At 40.5% G+C, this 16,379-nt stretch overlaps 1 protein-coding gene across 1 annotated transcript in view; it reads right to left on the bottom strand.

Annotated features, from left to right (window-relative positions):
• The window catches only part of IQGAP2 (IQ motif containing GTPase activating protein 2), a 109,123-nt gene that overhangs the window by 10,563 nt on the left and 82,181 nt on the right, over positions 1-16,379 (bottom strand). Inside the window, exons 16-30 of the mRNA XM_009327312.1 lie at positions 15,156-15,317; positions 13,802-13,944; positions 12,709-12,879; positions 11,048-11,131; positions 10,263-10,334; positions 10,030-10,099; positions 9,499-9,707; positions 8,620-8,769; positions 7,661-7,824; positions 6,791-7,015; positions 6,044-6,184; positions 5,623-5,707; positions 3,769-4,001; positions 1,510-1,642; positions 5-31 (exon numbers count right to left, since the gene is read on the bottom strand). Coding sequence (XP_009325587.1) covers positions 5-31; positions 1,510-1,642; positions 3,769-4,001; positions 5,623-5,707; positions 6,044-6,184; positions 6,791-7,015; positions 7,661-7,824; positions 8,620-8,769; positions 9,499-9,707; positions 10,030-10,099; positions 10,263-10,334; positions 11,048-11,131; positions 12,709-12,879; positions 13,802-13,944; positions 15,156-15,317 — 2,069 coding nt within the window. The remainder of the gene's footprint in view (positions 1-4; positions 32-1,509; positions 1,643-3,768; positions 4,002-5,622; positions 5,708-6,043; positions 6,185-6,790; positions 7,016-7,660; positions 7,825-8,619; positions 8,770-9,498; positions 9,708-10,029; positions 10,100-10,262; positions 10,335-11,047; positions 11,132-12,708; positions 12,880-13,801; positions 13,945-15,155; positions 15,318-16,379) is intronic.

Genomic DNA, 16,379 nt, shown 5'->3' with positions numbered 1-16,379 from the left:
TGGCAATGGCATCCTGGTGTTCTAATAGTAGCTATAAACAAATGTAAATGAAGTCATTATCCCAAAACCCCCATTCCCAGTGTCTTTATATTTGTAAATAAATCCCAAGACTAAGTGCTGAAAAACATGGACCTAGTGTGATCAGGATTATGGAGGACCCAAGGGAGGAAGCCATGCTCAGTTCTGGACTACAAGTTTAGAATTGCTCTTGCTGTGCTCCTCCGGCAATCATCTCTGGGGTGCTGAACATCACAGCTGAGCAGAAGTTTAAGATTTGCCTTTAGGACTAACAAAGTATTGCAGAGTAAAGGGCGATAATCCCAAGCAGAGCATTTCAGTGCTGCATCCTGAACTAATCACACAAAGGAATGAATACAGGGTTCATCCACAGAATGATACCTATTTTCTGTATATCCATTCCAGTAGCTTACAATAGTGGCAGTGATAGAAAATACAGTAATTTCTGAAAGGTAAGGAGAAACTAGCTATGCAGCACCTGCTGCACAATTTCTAATACAAGTTGCAGGAGATTTGTGAACATGTTGCACCTGGGCACATTCTCAAAACTTTAAGCCACAAAAATACTGGTAAGCCAAGTTAATAAAGAGCATGAACAGGACAGCAACATTTTCTTGAAAACAGGCTCTCACTATCCATAAGAAAAGTAATGCCATGCTGAGTTAGATAAAGCCAGTGGCATTAGCGACTACTAGATTCAACAGTCCATTCCCCATAGAAGCAATAGTGCTTACTTGGAGGACTGAAGGAAAGACATAGTGTCACCAAGCTTCACCGAAATTTAGCTACAGCAAAGCATGCACAGTAGGCAAAAATTCCAGGATTCTAAGTATTTTTAAACACTGGACAACTAAAAAGCCTATGTCCAGAAAAGAAAGGCATTACAGACATACTTACAAGACAGAAGTGAGCAAGCCAGGAAACAGAGAGCAATATCCCAGCTTTAGGAGGACAGACATTTAACTTACACCCTAATGAGTCATACTACAGACTGCAGTTAATCTGTTCTTTATGCACGATAAAGAACTGGCAGGATGCCACAGTTTCAGTCCTTCTAAATCAGATGTTTGCATCTGCTTCCAAGAAAACATATGACAGAATGCCAGAGTCACGAAACACACTGAATTATCGTCTATTCCCAGCGTCAAAGGAGCTTCTTCAAATTGGTGTCACTTTCTTAGCCAAGACAGGAAAGTATTTGTAAGTATAAGTAACTTAGAAATGTCACACTAGATTAGAACAAAAATGTTCCTCCCTCCCATCATAAAATATTATATTCTAATTGTTATTCAAGATGATACTTTTACATTGAAGCAGTCTTCTAGGAAAAAAGCAAACTAATACCCAATTCCAGACCATTTCAGAGATGAACTGAAGAAATTATTTCAAAAGGAAGAATGAACACAAAGCTTTCCCCAGAGACTCTTTGTTGCAAGTATTTAATAATCTATACACTTTAGTTTGTTGACTAGTGTCTTTTCATTGACTTACTGAATGAGTATTGATAATTTCTTCAATGGAGATATATATGACAGGTTTGCTAAGGGTCACCATGTCAGAGTATTCATCAATATTGAATTTCTCCTCTGGCTCAGGAACATCACATGCTGCTTGAAAAAAATTCCTAAGAGAAAATGAGAAAGACTTCAATAATTGTCCCCTATAAACTCACTTTAGTTAGCCTGTGTAAAAAAACCACAATCAAGTCTTTGAAATACATTATATTTCTCTTATAATCTGCAATCTACACTTAGTGTTTGAAGGAACCTTTTGGAGGCAACGTATTAACACATCAATACAAATGACAAAGCATTCCATCTTTCCTGGACAGCTGGTGGAAGACTGTTTTAAAGGTAAATTTTTTTCTCCTTGTTCAACAAGGAGTTATAACTTGGTAAATTTTAAAGACTTAGAGAAGTCTGTATTTAATGCTTTAGAAGTTATGAAAGGATTTCCACAGAAAGACCCTCCGATTTTAGGAAGGCACTTTGTAGGATGAAGTGTGCTGAGAAGAAATTATTTGAAATAGCTGCACAAAATTACCGCTTGGCCTACAAATGTTTAAATTGCTGTTATTCAGAAATTGAGCTGCTCAAAATGACAGAAAATGTGGTATTGTTTATAAATGCAAGAATCTTGAGAGGAAAAAAAATGCAAAGTATGGTTGAGGCGTTACTTCGACATGACTAGCATGTACATGGAGAGCTAAGACCTGCTTTCCAAGATGACAACAGGTGTCTCTCCAAGCTACTGAGAGCTTCAGGGATGTGCACAGACAACCAAGAACCAGCAAGGTCCTCCTGTCGGAGGACCACTTTGTTTTACAAAGTGAGAGGACCTGAATTGGAGCAGCTGTAAGAAACAGGGTTTTAGATGAGACCTACAGGGATGCTGCAGGAGCCGTCCTGCCCTTCACTATGTCAGCTCTGCGCTGTTGAGGAGGGTGCAAGTTTCAGGCTCAGAGGACCTTTAAAGTTGGTATTAGGAAAAAAAAAGGGGGGGGGGGCGCTGGGATTCCTCAGTTTGGAGAGGAAAAGCTGAGGGGTATGATAAAGTTGTACAAAATCACTGTGGTGATGCATGAGGTGGGTGCAGAATTCTTTCATCAAATCTCACAATAATGGGACAAGGAGGTTTGCAATGAAACTAGCAGGAAAACATTAATTTCAAATAAATGAAAGGAAGCACCATTTTAACCGACAGGTAGCAAACTTCTGAACATTGCTACAGGCGGAGGTTGTGGAGGCAGATGATCTCAAAGGTTTAAGAAGGGTTTGGACAAATTCCTGTACAAGTTCATAAACACACAGTAAAAGATCTAGGCAGGGCTGGTAGCTAATATTGCAATTGCAGTTGCTGGGTGAATACAAGGGGAACAGGCAACTGAGAGCAGCCACCATTGGTGTCTAAGGAGGGTTAGTTAAAGTACAGAGCGCAGTCACGCAGGGACTCAGTTTTGTATAAAGTTAGCTTAATTAGTAGAGGAATTCTTCCTTTTGTAGTGATCAAAGGGCCAACTAGAATAGGATCTCTCTTTTCATTAGCGTTTGTTATTCTTGCTATAACACTTTCTACCCTATTGTTTCTTCATGTTTATGTCATGCCCTTAAATACTTCAATAAACAGAATGACTAAGTTTCAGTATCTTTGTGTTCATGGCTGACGTCTCAAGGAAACCCATTATATGAACAATGCATTTGCTTTCACGAAGGGCAGACACTAAAGATAGAAGTTCTGAAAGTGAGTTTGTCACAAGACTCAACAACGCTTCAAGCTAATAATAGCAATCACCCAAAAAGATAGGCAATAATCCCAAAGAACTTGTGTCCCAGAGTGTAGCAAAACATGCAATTTCCTATGACTGTGCAAGATGAAAGAATAAAATCTGTGTGGAATGTCTCAGCAAAGATGAAAGAATAAAAACAAAACCCACAACTTTTTCCTGACCAGTAAGTTTTTTCCTCAGACAAAACATTCAGCTGTCCTCCCGACCCAAAGAACACATTATTTCTGCTGGATAATGAATCACCCCACACTGCTCTCACAATCTCTGTTTGCAGTAAGGAAGCCAGAGATGATCAGTTCTCAAACTAAAGCTCAAGCAGAAATACAACCTGTTACTCCTGCTTCAACTTCCTCAGCAGTGATAATTTCTCTATGGCAGATCACGCAACACTTAACTCTGAGCAGGGAATTCCTATAAACGAGGAGTCCACCTACTGTGGAGGTATTTGTGAGGGCTTTGCATACCTGAACTTCTGGTATGTCTGTGAGAGGTAAGTGTTCATAGATGACAGATGTTCGCTTTCTCCTTCAAAGAGTTTGTTAGAAGCAGCGTGCTGAAGGACTTTTGCCACACAACCTAGGTTCCTCCTCTGGTCAGGGTGTATCTGGCCGCCGGCTGTCATATCAATTATATCAAAACCATCAGGAGCGACAATGGCAGGGTTCATGTAGCGATAGTACAGGAGGTTGCCGACAATCTACAAGAAAAAATTAAGAGATCTTCCCTTTGCATACAATGATTACATTTTACAAAACATGATCAATCATTTCTACTTCTGAATTAGACCATAGGAACCAGTGCTAGAAGAACCCCTAAGACATACGTGTTACCTATGTGGCTAACTGAAAGAGCCTGTGGTCTTTTATAAGATGTGTCTCTTACAACACCTCTGTGAACACCAGTTATGGACTTTTACAACCACATTTCAATTTGGTGCTGGCTTTAGGTCAGCTAATGCAAGGCATTGAGTTGAACACAATGACAAATACAACTCTTCTTTCTTCTAGATTTTGCAAGGTTCAGCTCCAAAGGCTCATTCTCTGAAGTGCTACAGATATCTGCCACCATTTAATGCATTCATTGAGAAGGGACCCATTGTTTCTCACGAGGACTGCATGCAGCCCTAAAAGACTAGAGAACAGAGTTTCCAAACCACAGTTTCTATAATGATGTTACAGTAACTTGCATTGTACAGATGGTGGCTTCAAATCATTCCTGGTCTCAGAAACAGGCAGGACATTCTTTCTGCAGTTTGCCTTAGCTTATGTGTAGTCACCTGCAGAACTTCCAACTTACACATTTAAAGGCTTTCAGTTGGGTGCCTTTGCTACTTTTTTTTTTTGCTGTAAGTTCAGCAGTGCCTTGATCTGTATTGCTGGAGTGATGGACAGAAGTACCCCATAAATGCTGCTTGCAAGGATTTCCAATGCATTGTTAGAACACACAAAAGCAGAATTAATTTTTCAGCTGAGAAGTTCGAAGTCCTCTGGGCACCAGGATATACATATTCAAACACTAAACAGTATCTTTTTGAATAGTAATAGGGAATTCCTATTGAAATGAATACCTTGTAAGTTTAGAACCGTTTCATTAAACACTAATGAAAGTACCTTTATTGAAAAGCAAATAGTTCTAATTTGAGAGAGTTGTCAGTCTCTCAGCTGACTGGAAGGCTCATGGAGCAATTCCCCTAAGCCCTCTGAAGAGGCACCATGGCTGTGGTAGGTTAGCAATGGCCAGTGTGCCAGTTCCATGCTTATCACTCACACTTTACTTTTCAGCCCATACAAATGTCATTCCTGCAACTTTTACAAGCATCTTAAATAAGTGTAATGTAATAATCTACTTGCAATTCGTTTTTAGAGTCCTTCCTCATTGTATTTAAATTACAATATTAATGCAATTTTTTCTAATACATTTTTTTAATATGTTAACAACTTCAGGTAGAAGTTGTGGGGGGTGGGGGGAAGACGACCACAGTGATCCCCATGAAAGGATTGCTGGTGGCAAGGCCCATAGTACAAAACCAAAACCCAAGATGATTCAGACAAACTCTATCCTTCAAAGAACAGTTACTATCCAAGACAGGTTGAGTACTGTCTTCCATAAGAATTGCTGAGCACCCAGATTAAGATAGCTAGGTCGTGGCAACAGAGTTCCCTTCTCCTCCCCTTGCACCACCCCTTTGTAACCCAAGAAGTGCCAAGTTCCTTCAGTAAATGCTGGTTTTCTTAGTTCCTTAGAATGCTTAGTATCAATAAAAATCCCCTTTGGCATTAAAAGAACAAGCTGCTGGCAGTTCGCCCTCAGAAGTCTACCTTTAATAGTTCATCTTCTGTTGCATCTGGGAATTTCTCATGGAGTGAGCTCTTCAGAACTTTGGCTATATATCTCATTCCATAACTACATGTAGAACAGATGAAAAGGAAAAATATTGGAAAGACTTAGATGAAGTAAAACAATCACTCTAGTCAGCCAAGTAATTGGCTTTTTCCCTAGCCACTTAAAACAGAAAACGAGATTATAATGGAAAATACAAAAAGTTTCAAGTACACGAGACCTTCATGAGGCTGCTAAAGCAGAGTAGAAGTGGAGAAACCACTCCCTCTACTGGGGGAGTCATTCAAGAGGCACATATCAGAAGCCATGTAATTTGAAAGGGTCTCCATTGCTGAGTTTCAAGTGAAGCTTCACTGTGCACATGAACTGCAGCTTGGAGAGTCCTAACTCAGCACTTACGGCATCATATTGAGAGAAGAGAATATTGACGTGAGAACTTTGTCAGTTACTGCTCGCAAACTCTGAATCGATGATTCCAGTTTATTGACCACCTCTGTGTGTGTTAATGCTTGTTCTGTGGTTACATCATATGGCAATTTGCTGCAAAGCAAACAGATATTAAACCAGGCTAAACGTATTTGAGAATAAAATACATTTTTTTTGCTTCATAAGGGCCATCAGTGAACAGAAAAAGAGTCAGACATACAGTTGAAGTTGGCTAAGTAACGAAAGTCTCAGATGCATTAGCTTCCTTTTTTTGGAGGAGGGCAGTTTGTTTAGGTAGGGGTGCACATGCCACCATGTATCTTCCCTTAATTACAAAAGGAGAATCCTAATTTAAGGCATGCATCTCCATACCCCAGTCCCAGCATAGGTCCTCAAAAGCCTGAGACACTATTAACATGCTGTTATAAAACCTGGGAAAAAGGCTATAAATTCTTCTATGACATAGTCTACTACACTTGTAAAGATTAAATAATTGACTTTTGAAGTTCATGACCAGGAAAGCAATCCCTTTGTTGTTCAGAACAGGTTAAAGTACCTGTTTTTCAAGCACCTCTCTCCAAAAACTCTCATTGTGCTGCAGGAAGATGGGGAAGGGATGCATGGGCACAAGTGCAATTTGTCAGAGAAGGAAAGAGAGAGCAGAACTGAGGGATCCCTCAGGTATTTAAATGGTACAATATGTCCAGCTTCCTCACTCACCTGGCCTCACCAGTCTGCATTTCTAGCTGGTTTACCCATGACTTGTACACATCCACAGGACTAGTGTTGATTATGAGGGACTTGTCCTCCATGATCTCCTTCACCACTGGGGCCAGGAGCTGGCGCAGAGTGTTCTGTCCACGAGCACCTCGATTGAAGCTGACGACCATCTTAATGACAGTGGGGTTTCCAGTAACGATATCCTGTATCTGGTCTACCTTAGAGCTGTATCAAGAACAGAAGAGTTCTCAGATCTGACTTATGTATGCAGTTATCCATGTTTTCAAAACCCACACTTAAAATTATCCTATTTCTATGCTGAAACATGTTTATACAGTCTATTTCTTAGGCTTTCATATAAAACAAGATTATAGAAACCACTACCTGAATTCTGTATGTGTTATAGTAACGTCCCTGGAACATAGCACTGTTAGTGACAGCTAATATATACCTGATTCAGGCCCAAATACCTGTTGAGCAAATACCTGTTAAGGGCATAAAATAAGATTTTATTGTTTCAGGATGAGCCACCACTGTCCCCTTACAGAACATACATTTACACAGAGACAGAAAAGACTTTCTCCACCCTTAAATACTCAAGCACAAAAGCAAGAAACCCTAGTGTCTATTTTTTTTCAAGAGATTTTTTCATACAAAAATATTGTCCACCATAGAAAGATTTTTTTCTGAATTGGAAATAGCTTGAGTTAATGAGTAAGTTACCCTGAAAACAAATGTCTCTAGTAACAAAAATACGTATACAATTTTACAGCAGTTTAAAGATTAACCATCAAATTCTTTTAGGTATGAAGTATTCATTGAACTGTCTGCAACACAAATTAACTAAAGTCTTCTTGTGAGAGCACATACTTTATCTCCTCTTCTAGAGCAGTTTTGAAGAGTTTGAGAAGCAGATATTCTTCTCGTTGATTGGAGGCATAGTTGTATAGAGTGAAGATGACCGTATCCATAAACTTGGTTGATTTGTTTTGTGGCATCTGGAAAATCAGCTTCGCCAGATACATGGGATTAGTCTAGAAAACAAACAAATGACTTAAATACTATTTTTCAGGACAAGCTGCCCCCACTTGTGGGGCAGCTCTCTCTACATTTCTGTTAACACCAAAAGCATTTATGTTGATTCCCATATATGTCACTTTTCCACACTGGCTTTACTTTTTTCCAAATCCTAATGCATAAGAAACACTGAATACTGCACAATTAGATACCTGTGAGTAGCACCAGTAAGGATTTTATTTATAGTCTCCAAACAGTACCTCTGTGCATCAGGTCTATGTATCTGATGACAATGACAATTTACCAAACAACAATGGCTATCTACCAAGAAGACATTGCATACTACATGTCCACTTAAGTATTAGAGGGCATCTGCCCTGGGAATATCTAAAATTCTTCTAGAAAAACTTCAGTGAGATGAGATAAAAAGAGCACAAGAACAGATGCATTATATGCTGTCAGCTGCACAGCAGACAACTTCCTTTCCACCACATATAATGCACAGCAATAGTGACAGTAATTTATGTGGACTAAAAGTTATATGGACGAAAACATTTCTTTTTGGCTTCAGTACGGACTGAAGTTTTTCTTGAGAAAAAAACAGTTATATTTCTTGCACAGTTTAAAGACAGTGAGGATTTTCTCAATTACAGGAAATATTAGAAGTTTATCATAGTATTTGCTGCAGTATGCATACTACTTTGGAAATCTTTTCATAATCACTACTACAATCACTAAAACAAAGCAAGCAATATATTTCTAGTTTTTCTTTAGCAATTTGCTGCCATGTTAATTTGTACATTAAGATTTACCTGTAAAAGGTAGAATAAATGTTGATAAGCCTCCAGTTTTTTTCTTCTCTCTTTACTCAAACCTTTGATACCCTGTTTGTCAACCATAACCATCTCTTCCAGCTGACTTTTGCTCTTTTTGTTAAGTTTCTTACTGTGCAGTACCACATCCTGCAGACAGATGATCAAAAGTCTAGATTATATAGTCACAAAACCGGCAAATTGGAAAAATTAACATTTTCCCAACCATGTTAAATGCAATATTCCTCCAAGGAAGGAGTATATTTTGCTGCTCTATTCACTAACCAGTCTTTTGAACTCTTTATCTTGTCACCAGTATGGCTTGACAACAATGACTGTCTGGGAAACATGATCTCATGTACAGACTCATTCATCATTTAGTTAACAATGAATAAGCTCTCAAATATGATCAGAAGTCTACTCCATTCTACCACAGAAAAGATGCATGAAATCTGCCAAGCAATTACTATTGTCCACAAGTAGCAAAACAGAGTGACATTCAGTAGCAAACTGACATACCACTCAGGACAACAGAACAACCTCTACCACAAGGTATTTTGACAAGATTACTTAAGACACACAAAGAAAGCGCTTAATTTACCAGGAGTATTTTAACTAATTGAGGGTGACCAAGCGCCGGCATAGGTTGCTCAGGGAGGTTGTGGAGTCTCCACCCTTGGAGGTGTTCAAAAGCTGTCTGGACATGGTCCTGGGCAACCTGCGCTGGGTGGCCCTGCTTGAGAAGGGGGGTTGGACCAGATGACCTCCGGAGGTCCCTTCCAGCCTCAACTGTGCTGTGATTGTGTAATCCTGAGCTCCTTCAACACGTGAAAGTACACAGTGCATGCTACCAAGGGAGCCTGAACAGAGCCTGCTGACCTGCAGAGTGATTCTGTTTTTCACCAGCAGTCCAATCTTTATATCCATTAAGTTCAAGTCCTTCTCCAGCTGTTGGTTGGATCGAATTTTTGTAACCACTTCTTCCCTTAACCTTGTTACTTCTAGTTCTTCTTGGAAGTCTAAGTCACTTTGGTCCAAGAGGTAGGCAAATTTGCGCAGGACAGTCAAGGGTGGATTTTCAGCACCAACTATAGTTGAAGTAAATAGGCTTGTTAGTTGACATAATACTGAACATCCCTAAAACCCTCAGGAAACTGATCACTGTGCAGAAAACTTTGGAACTGCAGAGAGAAGTTTATGCCAGTTAGAACAATATTTTTGTCATACTGTGTAAGTACAGCTATCCAAAATAGTTTCAGCTGTAAAACAATTGGTTTACAAACACTTGCACCTGCTTTTGAAGGGGAATAGGAGACTGAGAAATCCTGTGTGAAAGTTAAAAAAAAAAAAAGACTAAACACAGTAACATACTTCTCCCCAAATACACAACATTCAACTGTTACCACTTACTTAGTGTTCTGTAGTCCTCCCTGGCTTTGTTTGCTCTGAGAAATGCTTGTATCTTCACAATTTCATCATTCTGGAAGGGACCAAGATTAGGCAGAAGAATCTAGTTATGACACATTTCTGCTCAGAAGCACACTGCAGAAGCTGTACTCTTTCCTGAGATTCCCAAAACTGCCCGTGCGGTCATATTACCCCATTTTAATGCTTCATGTTCAAAATGGAGAAAAAGGACTTACGTGATCCTTGAAGTATTGCAGCCGTTTCCTGTAAGCTCTCTTTGCTAGCCACATTTTGACCCATGACTGAATCTGAAAATTAAATAGAATTAAATAAAAAACTTAACAGACACAGCACAAACTGGTGGGTGGGTGGGTGTGCGCACGCGTGTGTGCTCACTTCTGACAGTCCTCTTCTACGGGCATGCTGTTCTCACATGCTCGGGACCATAGATGAATGTACCACTGGGCTCCTACAGTCCAGTGACCAGATTAATGGGCTTCGACTGAAATAGCAAGTTGAGTTCAAGGCTCTACCACCCATGTGTAGCATTATCTTTGGAAGTCATTTCTACCTTCAAGTCTCAGCTCTCAGTTGTAAACCAGTCTCCTTCAGAGACAGGAGATCAATATCCCATCTGCAATCTACAATCTAGTCATGACATGGTATCCCATTAGCATCTCAAAAAAGTGAACACTTTTCAGACACGTAGATTTGACAGCTTTTAATGAAATGATAACACACTGTCAGCTCAAATATTTTCTAATTTAGTATTATGGAAAGGGAAGCATAAGTAAATCTCTATTATGAGCCACTCAAGTTTAGCAAAGCCTGATAGAAGTCAAACACAGAGCTTTCAAGAAGCAATTTACTTCAGCTGTCATCTACACAACTTTCAACATCACACAAATTTCTGGGGCACAAGTCCTTCCCGTTTGTGTTCCTAGTCTCTGATTCCCAGGTGGTGGAGGACCAAGCCAAGGGATAAAGCATACTCAGGCCCCAAAACACAGTGGGATCTTACCTTAACAATAGCAGCAACATTTCCTTGAAGCACCTTTAATCTGTCAACATAGCTTTTTCTTTGTTTGAATCCTTTCCAGAAAGCCTATTTTATAAAAGGCAGGAGAACATTATTACTAATAAGAAACTAATATTTATTGAAATCTACATATATACACTAAAATCATTAACAGTGTTTATCTTGTAGAGAAAAACTGCCATTGTGGTAAAAAGATAACTAAGGTGTAAGTAAGCTTGCCTCTATATTTTTAAGGTGCCCTGATACATTTCATGTTAATTTTGGCCAGTCTCAGCACAAACACTTTGCTGTCCAATGCCATTTCCTTCCCTCCCCTGAAGTCATTCTTACTCTTATCACCAGTACACCCGCATCCTTTAGCATCCCAGTCACTGGCTTCATCCCACACAGGGAGACTTTGCCAGCTCTTGCCCATTACATCCAAAAGCTGTCCCCTACCTAGCTGGACCCGCATTGTTCTTGGCCTGGCCTCCTTCCCAAGTCTCTTGGTCTTCCAGAGTCACTCAGGATCATCTTGTAACACAGATGATAACCTCCCAGTACCCTTACTTGGCTCTCCCTTTGCTAGCTCAGAAGCAAAGTCTTGGCAAGGAACCCAATGACAGGGATAACACAGATACTCTTGCTGCCTTTACCATAATTTGCCTTTCATCTCTATCCAGCCAGTGACACCAGCCTCGTCCTCTACTTGTTGTCTTTTCACAAGTCATTTCTACTTTAATTCCCATAGAAAACAATCAGAGAACAATTTTATTTACCTACATTTCTCCACATTTTTGAACCTGTCCACAGACCCTGAATTACTCAAAGAACAGTACAGTTCTTTACTGGGCTCAGACACCATGTCAGAAAATGAAAGGCCAATCCCAATGACAGCTGCTAGTGGTAAAGGTATTCATCATCATGAATTTTTAAATTAAGTTTCTATAGATTAACAAAATCAGTTGTACATTTTTCTGTAAGTTTTTGGGAGGGTTGATTGATTGTTTTTCAAGACTGGAATAAATTGCTTCTAAACAGGAGGTAGCTATTTCACCGTTTAAAACCAGCGTGCATGCATTTGTCAGTGTTCACACCCTCAGCAGAGAGTTTCTTTTATACTCCTCTCGGAGTTCAGCAAACTGAAGACATCCAAGAAATACTGCTAGAGCCCGAGAATACCAGGGTGGCTGCCACTCCCTACCCAGCTATGACTTCATGGAGCAGAGGCAAATCACTTCCAAGTGGGGATAGTCTAGAAAGGAATGTATTTCTTAAGTCATGCTTTGCCAAGGAATTTTTGCTTCGGTACTCAACAAATATCTCCTGATTTTGTACTGTGCATAGTTATGTGTACCACGCAAAACCTCAGCACCTCAGAATAAAGCCAGGGCTTTGTATTTCCAAGCTTCTCCCACTGAAGTAACTTAGACTGCAGGTGGATATGATCCATTCTTTTAAAACTGGATGTTTGCTATTTAAAAGCACAATTACTCCAATGAAGGCAAGAACATATTTGCAGATGTAGAAGTTTGAACTGCTGCTAATGAAAACAGGGAGACAGACCTATTTGAGAATTTTATCAGTGGTAGTAATCAGCCACATCACCTGTCACATGCAGAAAGTTGCCCAAGCCATGTTACCTTCTTGTTCTGGAACAATACCTGTATTTTGATGGCAGATGGTTCCTGGTTTTGAAGGTATGCTTTTCTCTCCTGATAATTTTTTCTGACTAAGAATCCCCTTGCTCGGGCTTGCAGCTGAACAATCAGATTTTCATTAGCAAGCCACAGCTGCTCTCGATTGTAATCTGCTGTAACTTGCCCAACAATGCTCTGTTAAAAGATCATGGGAAAAGGTCATTTAAAAGCAAAAAAACTCAAGCTAAAACCATCCTGGAATTTGGTCTGTATTCTCTCCATCATCTGTACAGCTTATGTTCATCCTATCCAAGCCCCTCTGATTTACCCCTAGATTTTAATCAGTATGAAGGAAGAGCTACTTTGCTACCACTGAATTTTATATGAAGGGTAACTGAACTCCTTTCAAGCCTCAGTTATTCAGCTGGATATGCTATTTTGAGAGAGGTTTTTTTATACGTTAAGAGAGTTCTGCTTTCCTAATACTTACAAGTTTTTTGTACAAGTCAGGCATCTAGAAATACTAAATGGATCAGGGAGCTCTCTCTAGAGAAGCACACTCAAGTATTGCTGCAGTCAAAATTTCAGGACCTACACTGACTTGAGCTGTTTGTGCAGCAGAGTAAACCTGTAAATTAGATGGCCTGCATCAGAATGAAAAAAACAAATTGCGCAGACACTTGTGTGATCTACCTTGTTCTAAGTTGTATTTCATGCTAACACAAAACCTCTACAGTAAGGGAGTTTAATTATCACACTCATCCTATTGAGCTTGGAGATACAGGAATGCTGTCAGATGATTAGATTTTAACATAAAACAGTGCTTTCACCTGCCCCCAAGTACATAATGAAATTCCTTGTCATAGGCCAATTACGAAGTCCAAAAAATTAAAAGGACAAGAAAGCAATCACTGTCCTCCATCAGTGTCTGGTGGTGGCCATTAAAAGAAACGCTGTAACTTCCAGTTAGGAAGTCCCTGAATCATTGTCAGACATCAGACAGGAGGCTGTGCTTCACTGCCTGCTTAGATTTAAGTTGCTGCTACTGTCAGAAGCAGATACTGAACTAAAGTGATCTTCAGTCTCACCCAGCACAGCAAACGTTTCGGCCACCTACCTGGATTTCTTCACCAGTTAACCATGAAGTTTTTGGTACAACTCCTTCAGGGGCAACACAGGTACCTTCCTCAGTTTCCACATTGTAATAGTAATCATACATGTTTTTCATTACAAGTTTAATCCATGGACTTTCATTAGAATCTAAAAGCAATACATACCATTAGTACACATTTGCATCCTGTTACACTGATAAGTTACAGCTCTTCCTACCCACTTCCCATCTCTACATTGGCTACGAAGCCATTTTACATGCAGAGTCACTATATATCTTGGGCCAGTTTGTAGTAAGGATGTTTTCAAAATATCCTGTTAGGTGGATCAGGATCATTCATCCAGAATGAAACAGCTATGAGGTTCGTACAGATCCACTGCCAGCTTCTCCAAACCTAACGTGCCAAGTTAGTGCTTGCTCCTGAAACAGCGTGAGCTACGTCTTCTATCATCACTCACAGAAGTGGAACTGAGACCGTGTTTATAAAAAAATGTTGTTCTTGTCTTCAGGCCAAATGCTGGCCTTATTGACACCTAGCTCACACAGAGCATTTCCTATATCCACATCATTGTCTTGTTTAGTGCTTTGGTAAACAAGGCTGTATCCTGACTGGCAGCAAAAGCCTCATTTCCTCACGGACAAAAAGCCCCAAGGTAAAGCTGATAAGGTCAGTTGTGCAAAATGCCCTCTCAAAACTCATGTTGCAGGATTAAACATGCCCATCTACTGTAAGAAAGTATACTACATTGACGGTAACTTTTTTTTTATTGTTAGCTAATCTTGGCTGCATTAGCTATGACCATCTTGCAGCTCTAACATGACAAAACATCCCATCATCTTGCTATGGGCAGATTCTAGCCCCAGCTTGTGCTGATACCTGCTGCTCTGGCAATGCACAGGGACCATAAATAGGCCATTGACACTCTGGCAGAGCCTAGCTCGATCTTTGACAGTAACCCATAAGGCTGAAGTGTGCAGCCTAACCCTTCTCTGCATCTGCTAACAGGAAAAAAAAATAAATCAGAGAGTAACATGGTTTTTGGAGAGGATGGACTAGTCTATTGACAGTCACAGAGAAGCTGCCCTAAATTCACTCCGAGGCTAGTTTGAGACTCTAGAAAGTCTTAGCTAGACTCTGGAAATAGCTAGACTTGTTTCTCAGCATGTACTATGGTCTGGATGATATGTGCAACAGTTCAACATCACATAAAAAGCACTTGGGCAAGTATAACATTTCTCAAAAGATCTAAAACCAGCAACTGTCTTCCTCAGTTTACAGTGACTTTAGGTAAGTCTTCTGTGCTAGTTTTCCAGTTGCCTCAGTGATATGGACATGTGGAACCTTCAGGAAGGTTTTTACCTTCTCTAGTTTTCAGGTTCTTGGCTTCAGAGAGGTTCCTGAAGTAGGTGTCAGCACACTCAGGAATGACTCGTAATTCAAACTTGGACTGCAGTATCATCAGGACTGGCTGTGAATCACCTTTCTCCAAGCTCTTGTTAATCATTGATGTTCCAACAGCCACTAGGGTAAAATAATGACATAGAAAATTAAGTGGTTTATACTCTAAGTACCCACAACTCTAGCCTCCAGCAACTTTGATAATGGACATCTAAGGCTGGCACACACAGACAGCATGACATATACACAGCAATTCAGTGCTTCACCCACTTGCAGCCTCCTTCATGCTTGTAAGGACAAGTATTTCAGAGAACAGCAAGCTTGTTAGATAGAAAGCATGCACTCCGCCCAGGCTGGGATGCAGCCACAGCACAACTGAGAGCAGTCTGAGGGCATAGCTGCTCCCCCCATCAAGTGACACACCAGATGACACCAGGGCAGGTGTTGAGGATAGCAGGTACCCCCCCCACCCATCGTGCCCTAACAGAGACAGGCCATCATCTGCTGATTACTTGAGAGCCTTCTAAAGATGCATGAAGTCATTATGTTATAAGCTGTTTACCTTAACATTCACTTTAACTGTACAATGGGAGTAAAAACTGATTGCCTTGAGCAAAGTCTTGCAACACTAACAGCATCCTAGCTGGGGATCCTGAAGTGACCCTTTCTTGTCCTCACCCCTTGGGAGCTTGTTTAAAGCTGATGCAGCAAGTTCATAGAATCACAGAATAGTTTGGGTTGGAAGGGACCTCTAAAGGTCATCTCGTCCAACCCCCCTGCCATGGGCAGGGATGTCTTCAACTAGATCAGGTTGCTCAGAGCCCCATCCAACATGACCTTGAATGTTTCCAGGGATGGGGCATCCACCACCTCTCCAGGCAACTTGTGCCAGTGTTTCACCACCCTCACAGTAAAGAATGTCTTCCTTATATCTAGTCTAAATCTACCCCCCTTTAGTTTAAAGCCATTCCCCCTTGTCCTGTCGCAACAGGCCCTGCTAAAAAGTTTGCTGCCATCTTTGTTATAAACCCCCTTTAAGTACTGATAGGCTGCAATAAGGTCTCCCCAAAGCCTTCTCTTCTCTAGGCTGAACAACCCCAACTCTCTCAGCCTTTCTTCAGAGGAGAGGTGTTCCAGCCCCCTGATCATTTTCATGGCCCTCTTCTGGACCCGCTCCAACAGGTC

This window comes from Pygoscelis adeliae, unplaced genomic scaffold (assembly GCF_000699105.1).
Source record: "Pygoscelis adeliae isolate BGI_AS28 unplaced genomic scaffold, ASM69910v1 Scaffold26, whole genome shotgun sequence".
Classification (NCBI taxonomy): domain Eukaryota; kingdom Metazoa; phylum Chordata; class Aves; order Sphenisciformes; family Spheniscidae; genus Pygoscelis; species Pygoscelis adeliae.
The sequence above is the reverse complement of the archived record's forward strand: the minus strand, read 5'-3'. Positions and strand labels throughout refer to the sequence as shown.